Source organism: Cupressus sempervirens, chromosome 9 (genome assembly GCF_028749045.1).
Source record: "Cupressus sempervirens isolate cs-2001-9-10 chromosome 9, ASM2874904v1, whole genome shotgun sequence".
Classification (NCBI taxonomy): Eukaryota; Viridiplantae; Streptophyta; class Pinopsida; order Cupressales; family Cupressaceae; genus Cupressus; species Cupressus sempervirens.
In genome coordinates this window covers 314,581,405-314,590,543 of record NC_143126.1, presented here as the reverse complement: position 1 = coordinate 314,590,543, position 9,139 = coordinate 314,581,405, and the positions used below count along the sequence as shown (strand labels likewise).

At 36.8% G+C, this 9,139-nt stretch overlaps 1 protein-coding gene across 1 annotated transcript; it reads left to right on the top strand.

Moving 5' to 3' along the window:
• The first annotated feature begins 2,956 nt into the window (after positions 1–2,956).
• On the top strand, positions 2,957–6,284 carry LOC149538640 (pentatricopeptide repeat-containing protein At1g08070, chloroplastic-like). The gene is made up of 2 exons (XM_089799951.1): positions 2,957–3,461; positions 3,559–6,284. Exons 1-2 carry the CDS (start codon positions 3,307–3,309, stop codon positions 5,531–5,533), a joined length of 2,130 nt encoding a protein of 709 aa, XP_089656077.1. The 5' UTR covers positions 2,957–3,306; the 3' UTR covers positions 5,534–6,284.
• The last annotated feature ends 2,855 nt before the right edge of the window (positions 6,285–9,139 follow it).

The following is a 9,139-nucleotide window of genomic DNA, read 5'->3' as shown; positions in this document are numbered from 1 at the left end:
TCCCTCTCAATAACTTAGCTTTGTTAAGAATATGTCCAATAGGCATATTCATCACTTAGTCAAAGTACATTAGTGAAACATTGAAAGCATTTAGAATAGAAGATTCCAAACCAGTTGGAACACCTATGTCTACTAGACATAAACTTTTAGACATAATTGAGAAACTTCAGTAGGTGGTACACACCAGGCCTGATATTGCATTGGCAGTTAGCATAGTTGCAAGGTTTTCTATAAATCCTATAGAAAATCGCATGATGATAGTAAAAATAATTTTGAGGTACCTAAAAGGGACTGAGAATATGGCTTATGGTATAAGAATGAAGGAAATCTTGAGTTAAGAACATATACTGATGTAGATTGGGCAGAAAAAATTGATGACATAAAAAGTACTAGTGGAGGAGCATTATTTCTTGGAAAAAGACTAGTGTCTTGGACAAGAAAGAAACATAATTATATTTCTCAATCAACAATAGAACATAGTATGTTTTTGTTGTAGTCAATTATTCTAACATAATATGAATCAAGCAACTATTGTCAAGTATGAAGGAGGAAATCAAGGAACCAGTTGTTATCTATTGTGATAACACAAGTGCAATCAATATATCCAAAAATCCTATGATGCACACAAAGACAAAACCCATTGCAATGAAGTATCATTTCTTAAGAGAATTGGTCCAAGACAAAGAGGTAAGATTGGAATATGTGAAAACTAAGGAGTAGATAGCATATATATTTACCAAGGCATTACCTAAGGATGCATTTATGTATCTAAGAGGTAAACTAGGGGCTATTCCCCTATCTAATGCTCATTAAAACAAAAGATAGTGATGCATCGACCAAGTTCCATTGAACATCTATCATGTTGATGTAGATTGTCACACTTTAGGTGTGGAATGCAAAGCATATTGCATATGAATTGGAATAAAAGGTTCATAACAATTTTAAAGTTTGTATCCTTTGGCATTTGAGGTCAAAGAGGGAGAGTTTAGTGTCAACAAAGGAGAGTTGAAGTCAGAGAAGAAAGAGGGAGAGTTTTGTATCTCAGGAAGAAAAGTATTCAGATGATGGAATCTACAACAAAGAGGGAGAATTTAATTTGGAATTAGCTAAGACAAATCTAGGAAGAACCATAGAGGGAGTTAGTGTGGATGAGAATTAGAATGAAACCAAGGATATTATCTAATTGCCCATACTTTTATCAACCTTAGGTTGACATGTTGTGTTGCCATCAAAGCCAAAGAGGGAGTTTTTTGGAAATAATTCTTCAATTGTATACTGTCATTGATGTTACACAAATGTTAGTATTAATCGAGCAATGGAGGACTTGTAGTTTTAACTAAGCTTATTCAATGTTGACCGAACAATCGACTAATGTAGGATATCCTACTTGCACTATTGACTAAACAATCAGGCATCACAAGACTTCCAATGTTAAACGAATGTTGAATCCTAGTATTGATTGAGTGATAATAGAATATAAAATGTCTACCAATTAATTGGTTGAGGTCGACTATTTGGATTTTTGTTGATTATTTGAAAGGGTATTCAAGGTGACCTATCCAAGTTTATGATATATACGAAAGGTCAAGTAGTGAGGATAAAAGAACAAGCTCTAAGATGTGGAATAATATGGATATGTGAGTGAAGGCAGAGAAGGAAAGTGTGATAGACGAGTTGTAAAGAATATCTTGATCAGTGAGGATCTAGAGGTCAAGCAAGAATAGAGATATGAATCGACAAAGGAAGTTGCTTAATATATTAGGTCAAATTATTATTACCTTCTAACCATTGAAGTAGTAAAGAAATCTCTTAATAGAGTTGACTTAACAGCCATTTTGTAAATCCTTTAATAGGGTGGCATTTCAAGATTGAAGTGTTTGAAGACCTCTAACCAAGCCACTCTTAACAAGGTGATCTAAATCCTCTAACAGGGTCATACTTAACAGTATGTATTGTAACCTTTAACATGGTTGGCTCCTAATAGGGTTCACTTTAGAAGAGTGAAAATTATTGCGACTAGTTGCAAGGTGATTTTCCCAAATTTGGTTTCCACGTCAAATCTTGTTGTCATTTGTGTTCATGTTATTTGCTTAATGCTTAATGCTTTTGCAACTAAGTTACTAAAGGTTAACATAGATTAATATTTATAAGTTTGCTTTGTTAACCAAGCTACAACATTGAATTAGTCTTAACAGAGCTGGACATTCTCACTGCTTCCATTCTAGCTACTAGGTCTTATATTGCATAATCCTTGAAAATTTTGATTTGACATTCAAGATAATCATTTTGTAATAACTAATTCATCCCTCCCCTCTCAGTTACTCCCTTCATTTGCAACACTCTATGTCTTTAGCTACCACTTTTCCTCTATATATCTCTATCTCCGTATCTTTATATCTCCTTTTAATCCATTCTATCTAGTTCTCCCCCTCTTTCCCTCTCCCTCTATCTTCCCTTCTATCGCTATCTTTCTCTATGCTCCTCTATTTATAGACCTGTCCCCTTCCCGCTCTCCCCATCTTTGTCTTCATAAACCTCTATAAATATCTCTCCCTCTCTCCACTTTATCTTCCTCTTTTTATCACTCCCTCTCATCTCACTATTTTTCTCCTTCTCTCCATACCCTCCATTTCTCTCTCTATCCCTAGTCTCCCAGTCCGTCCTCGCCCTCTTTTTTTAAATCCTTATAAATAGATTTGTCGATCAAAATGAGCTACTACTTGCCCATTGAAACTTTTATGTTACAAACAATGTGAGAGAATGACCTATCAATAAGTAGTGCACAAAATGTATTAAAAAATAGATCAATTTTTCTCCAAAATTCTGGACAAATCTTCAACCACCCATTGCACGCCAAGGTTTATTGGTAGATTGAAATCAAAATGATAAAAGATATAGCGGTCATTTGATATCTTCAATTCAGCCACTTAATATCGCCTCCTTATTATTTGAAATCATTAGTAAACAACTTACAATGGCCGACTTGTTTGATGTGTTGAAGTTGTCTTCATACCAGAAGCTCATTTGGGGAAAAATCCAGATGGTTAAGTTCGGAACAAGGGGTTTCCTCGGACTTATGCCCATTTAGAAGGGACACTGAGATTTTTAGCTGGGGAGCGCCCGATGCTTAATCTGAAGCAAATGACAATGAAGTTCCCAATTAAATATTTGGAACCCGAAATCTTTCCCCATGACAACGTTGGAGTTTGTTCAAGACACAGATACCTTCAGTGAGAAGCCAAGTAGGATGTCTGACCCAGATAAATGATCAAAACATTTCAGAATGAATAACATAACACATCTTTTATGCTTTTCTCGCAAGATGGCATCTACTGCCAATCTCGTAACGTTCTCTCGGGAGAAATTGGTCATTCTGCTTCCTACACCCACTTGCCACCCAGTCGCTTCTGGCTGTCTTCAACATCTGCACCCCTGCATTGCAAACAATACGCTTTCAGAAGGTAAGCTAATCCACTCTCTCGTCATTGATGAGGGGTTCACAATTAGGTCACGCATACTTTTTGAAAATATGCTAATGAACATGTATGCCAAGTGCAGTCGTCTGATGGAAGCTCGCAACGTTTTTAACAGCATGAGATCACGAGATGTCTTCTCATGGAATGTTATAATTGCAGCTTACCAAAGACAGGGGCATCCTCACCAGGCATTGGCACTGCTTCAGCAAATGCAGCAAACAGAAACCCAACCGGATCATTTCACCTTTGCCACAGTCCTCCCAGCCTGTACGAAAATGGGAGCGGTAATAGAGGGCATGCATATTCACCAAAGCATAATCGAAGGGGGGTTTTCGTCAGATGCTGTTGTTGCAAATGCTCTGATGGATATGTATACAAAATGTGGAAGCATACTAAAGGCACGAGAACTGTTTGACAAAATGCCTCTGAAAAATATGGTGTCCTGGAATACGACTCTTGTAGGATATGCGCAAATTGGTGATCTTGATGAGGCTACAAGGGTTTTCGAAGAAATGCCACGACGAGATACTGTCTCATGGACTGCAATCATTGCGGCGTATGCACACAGTGGCCTTGCTGAAAACGCCCTGAGTACTTTGAAGCAAATGCAGTTGGCAGGTGTAAAGACAGACTCCACGACCTTTGCTAGCATCCTTCCAGCCTATGCGAAAATTGGAAATTTAGAAGAGGGAATGAACATTCATCAAAGGATAATTGATAGTGGATTTTCGTCAGAAATTGTGGTTGCCAGTGCCCTTATCGACATGTATGCAAAATGTGGAAGTATACGCAGGGCACGGGAGATGTTTGAGAAGATGCCTCAGAGAAATTTATTCTCATGGACTGCGATGATTGCAGGTTACGCACAAAATGGGATTTTTGAAAAGGCTTTGGAGACATTTATCCAAATGCAAATGGCAGGCGTAAAGCCGGATTCGACTACCTTTTCCAGCGTCCTCCCAGCTTGCGCCAAAATGGGAGCTTTGAAACAGGGTATGGACATCCATCGAAACATAATCCAAAATGGGCTACTGTCAGACGTCTTAGTTACAAGTGCCCTGGTTGACATGTATGCAAAATGTGGGAGCATACAAATGGCACGCCATTTGTTCAACGAACTGTCTAAACAAGATACAATCTTATGGAATGCAATGATTTCAGGATATGCAATGCATGGCTATGGGAAAGATGCTCTCAAACTTTTTAAACTGATGAAGCAAGCTGGAATATATCCCGACAATGTAACCTTTGTTGGAGTTTTATTTGCAACTAGCCATGCAGGTTTTGTGGATAAGGGTTCTAAATACTTCAATGAAATGAGTGATTCTTATTGCATTATGCCTACAATGGATCATTATGTATGCATTGTTGACCTTCTAGGTCGTGCTGGCTATCTTGAGGAAGCCCTAAACCTTATCATCAAAATGCCAATTCAACCTGCAGTGATTCTGTGGATGTGCTTGTTAGGTGCTTGTAAATTGCATAAGAATATAAGGCTAGGATTATTTACAGCAACTCTTTCTTTTGAGCTGGATCCTAAAAATGCCGCGCCTTATGTTCTTCTGTCAGACATCTATGCAGAAGGGGGCAGGTGGGATGACTTTCAAAAGATAAGGAGTTTGATAAAAACTAAAGGCATTAAAAAGATACCTGGGTGTAGCTGGATTGAAATCCATAAAACAGTACATGCTTTTTGTGCAGGAGACAGATCACACCCACAAACACAGGAGATCTATGCAAAGTTAGAGAAATTATCGTTGGCCATGAAGGCAGAAGGCTATTTTCCAGATTCAAGACATGCTCCGAATGATGTGGAGGAGGAGGAAGGAAAAATTTTCCTATGTCATCACAGTGAGAAGTTGGCAATTGCATTTGGGCTGCTGAACACGTCCCCTGGAATAACTATTAGAGTTGTCAAGAACCTTCGGGTATGTGTTGACTGCCACACCGCAACCAAGTTTATTTCCATGGTTGTTGCGAGAGAAATTATTGTAAGAGATGCAAACCGGTTCCATCATTTCACAAATGGGCAATGTTCTTGTGGAGATTACTGGTGATGCAAGCATATTGCGTCATTTAACGCAAGGACAAAACTTTTATGGAGATTGTTCGTGCTAAGTGAAAAAAGCTGTAAACACAGGATTTCCATATAACAAGTTGCCGGTCCGAGTCTTGGAGCGAGGAAGGAATCAAGTTATAATTTTAGTTCTAAAAAGTATTCTTTTGTGCATCTGGAGAACTGGACCATGCTGTAGATTGTATATATATATACTGATGGGATATTTGTTAAATCCCCTTTTTGTATCTCCATGGAGGTGTGATGATATTGTGATTCAGCTTTTTGTCGGCAAGCCTGTACATCTCTAGAATGAAATGCTTGAAGCCTAGAAGAGCATGTACTGAAAGAGAAAAGCAGAGAGGAAAACTTCAAGGAATCAGAGAGCTGCTTATCTATCAGGAAACGTGATAAAAGGGTTTAGATCTCTTAATAGAATTCAATGTTTATTCGAAGGGTTTAGACCGCTTAGTACTTATTCAATGTTAATTTATTACTGATTCTTCTAGGTTGAATTGATTATTTGTGCTGTTGTTTATATGGGTACGCTAAATAAGTCAGGACTTTAGTGTTTGCATGTATACAAATGGGGTAATGGATGAGTGAACATTTTTGTTTCACGCAAGGAACAGTTTCCAGAGGTCTGGGGATCAGTTGTCAACCCTTCCTGGATTCTACTTCTTCTGTAGGCCGCAGTTGCGATCGATGCAGCCACAACAGCACACTCCAGCTAGAGTGAATTTTTCATTCAATTATTTCTTCCCAACAGCAACATTGATATTCTTTTTTCAAATAGCAATTTTTAGGGGCACGGTTATGATCAAAGCAGAAGAATATTATCATGAATATGTACAACCTCAGACATTTTCTTAGTAACTTTCATGCAAGATCAAGGGAGTCTTCTTCAGCGTTTACATGGTGTGCTTTAGATGAAAGATGCGATACCATTATACAAATACTAGGACTTCCACAAGTTCCTTGATTGTCTGAATGTATCTATGATCAGGTGAAGCCCATGCCTTGTTTTCATATTTGGGTTATATTTTCTGTTCTTAAAAAGTTGTCCTAGTATTTGTTTGATTGACTTTGTCATTCTTCAATCTTTTCACTGCAGAGTCTATCTTATTTATTGAATATCCTGCAGTACTTGAGCTTTGCAAAGAGCTTCAATGGAGGACAATCAGCGACTAAGTACATTTGTGTCATGCCTAAAATTTCAAGGCAAAAAGACAACTACAATTTTTTTTAATGAAGGATAACTTGGGAAGCATATATGGAACTACACATTGTCAAATAGGTTATCGTTGGCTAGGAGTTCGGCACACAAATCGGCTAACAGTTATGGTTGCAACATACTGCAATTCATTGTTTGAAGTGACCCCTAAAAGTTTGGTTGAAAATTCAATCCCAGCTGGCATCATGAATCAGGTGGAACAACTTGATGATGCAATTACATCCCTAGGTTGGTGAAGGAAATTTCCTAATTCCATTGGCCCTCAATATTTACATTTATTAGGGTTAACAAGCTTGTCAGTAATTTCCTATCGGCTAGATCATAATTCTTCCAGTCATAGGTTCATCATTGCATGTTTTGAGTGAGTATATATATATATGATTGTTATCTCTCAATCTAGGGTAGGGTTACAATTTATGATGTCTTGTTTATCAGTATATGCTTATATAAATCATATTAGGGTTAGGACTATGTGTTATTCTTGTTTTTTCTTAAAATACGGAACATGGATGGAGGTCTCACTAAGATGTTGGAACTAGAGCACATGTGGTATATTTAATTATGATTATCTAAATTAGCTATGCTACACTTTGTCATGAGCCATAATTGTCAATGCAAATGTGCTATCTAAATCTTAGAGTACTTGGTGAATATCTCTGATATTCTGGGAAACCAATACTCTTGATGTCAAACGTATTATCAAAACCTTATGATCATTTAAGCACATAATGAATCTCAAATAAGTTGACATAAACGAATATTATAAGAGTTGACATTCTAATATCAAAATGAGTTGATATTCAAGGTCATATGAGCTGAAAATCTTTGTTCTACTGTGTATGATTCATGTTTATCTTCCCTAGCTAAGAGGGAGTGTTAATAATTATAGCATCGATTAGATAAATGTAACATAAACCTTAAAACAAAACATTTAATTGATTAAAATGAGAATATGATATTATATATTGAAATATATAAATATATATAATTATACATGCTTATATATATATATATATCTTAAGGTTTTTATATATATATACTTATTCATTTTCAAGTATTATATATAAATACTTATTAATATATACATAATTATTCATAATGTATCCGGGCATCTTTAGGGATATTCCCTTTATCCTACCGAGTTCCTTCTTATTATGTTTTGCATCAGGCATTTTAGTTTACTCTTCTCCTTCATGGTCTTCGGCACATTCCTTTGTTATGCATTCGAGCTACTATCTTTAATCTCCATCGGGTTTCTTTATGTCTTAAGGAATGGATTAGTCTAGTCTTTATCATATGTCAATAAGGAGACGTGTCCTTTTAAGTCTTCACCCTTTCGATCCTATTTATAAGGAGGAAGGCCGATTATTCTAGGGGATAAGAAAGGAAGAAAGTAAGTTGAAAGAGATAATAAAGGAATTATTAAGCGTTAGAAACCTCTCATCTTATGCCAAACAAGCAACATCGTCATCAGCATTACAGGTAGGGAAGTCAATCTCGTGAGAACTAAGATAGAGAAGATTAGAGGGGTTGATAATATTATGGACGTAGATAATGGGCATGTTTCCACTAACAAAGAAATGATTGTTATGAAACAATATTCAATGAAAGGAAGTGCATATAGCTATAGATCTCGAAACGCATGTCTGCTGCCATCATCTTTAGCATGGACAAATACCAGCACAGATATTACCACTAATTTGAAATAGAGGAGTGGAGATGATCTATTACGAGTCTTAGCATATTATATAAAGCACACCAAATTAACTCCCTCTTACATGTCAATGACAGAACATAAAGTAATAAAAGGAATAAATGAATCGTCATCCCATATTTCTACCATCAGTATAGCCAAGAATTAGTTGACTAAGGTATAAGGAGGAATCTTTAGAATTGGGGAGGGTATTATAGAACCGCAGATGCAATCCTGAAAGATAGAAATAAAATATATATGAGCTTAAGGACAGAGAAGGAAGGAACGAGTTTTGGAAAAGCTTGGGAAAAGATAATAATACAGGAAGTACAAAATTCAGTGTCCTGCATGTAGAATCTGCGGTAGAATAAAATACATCAATCTAGCGATAAAGGAAGGAAAATAATAATAAGGTGCTACGTTTATATCCTGCCCGGCGCATGCAATATCTTCTTAAACCCTTGGTCACGCAGCAGGGATCCACACTCTACCGTGGACTGTCAACTTGCAAGCCTTTCTCGCCAGGTACGATGCCTAATCCACGCATTATAATACATTACAGAGTTCACAAATAATTGAGGGATTTTGTTATAAACAATTGCAATTAACTACACGTACTACTAATCGATGATTGGTGTATAACGTAAGTTTAATTAAATAACAAAGTCTCATCAACTTAA

Excerpts from the sequence above, each read along its gene's own strand:
- LOC149538640 (XM_089799951.1), top strand. The coding sequence starts at position 3,307 with ATGCTTTTCTCGCAAGATGGCATCTACTGCCAATCTCGTAACGTTCTC. Across the intron at positions 3,462-3,558 it reads AAACAATACGCTTTCAGAAG|TCGTCTGATGGAAGCTCGCA; the intron begins GTAAGCTAATCC and ends TGCCAAGTGCAG.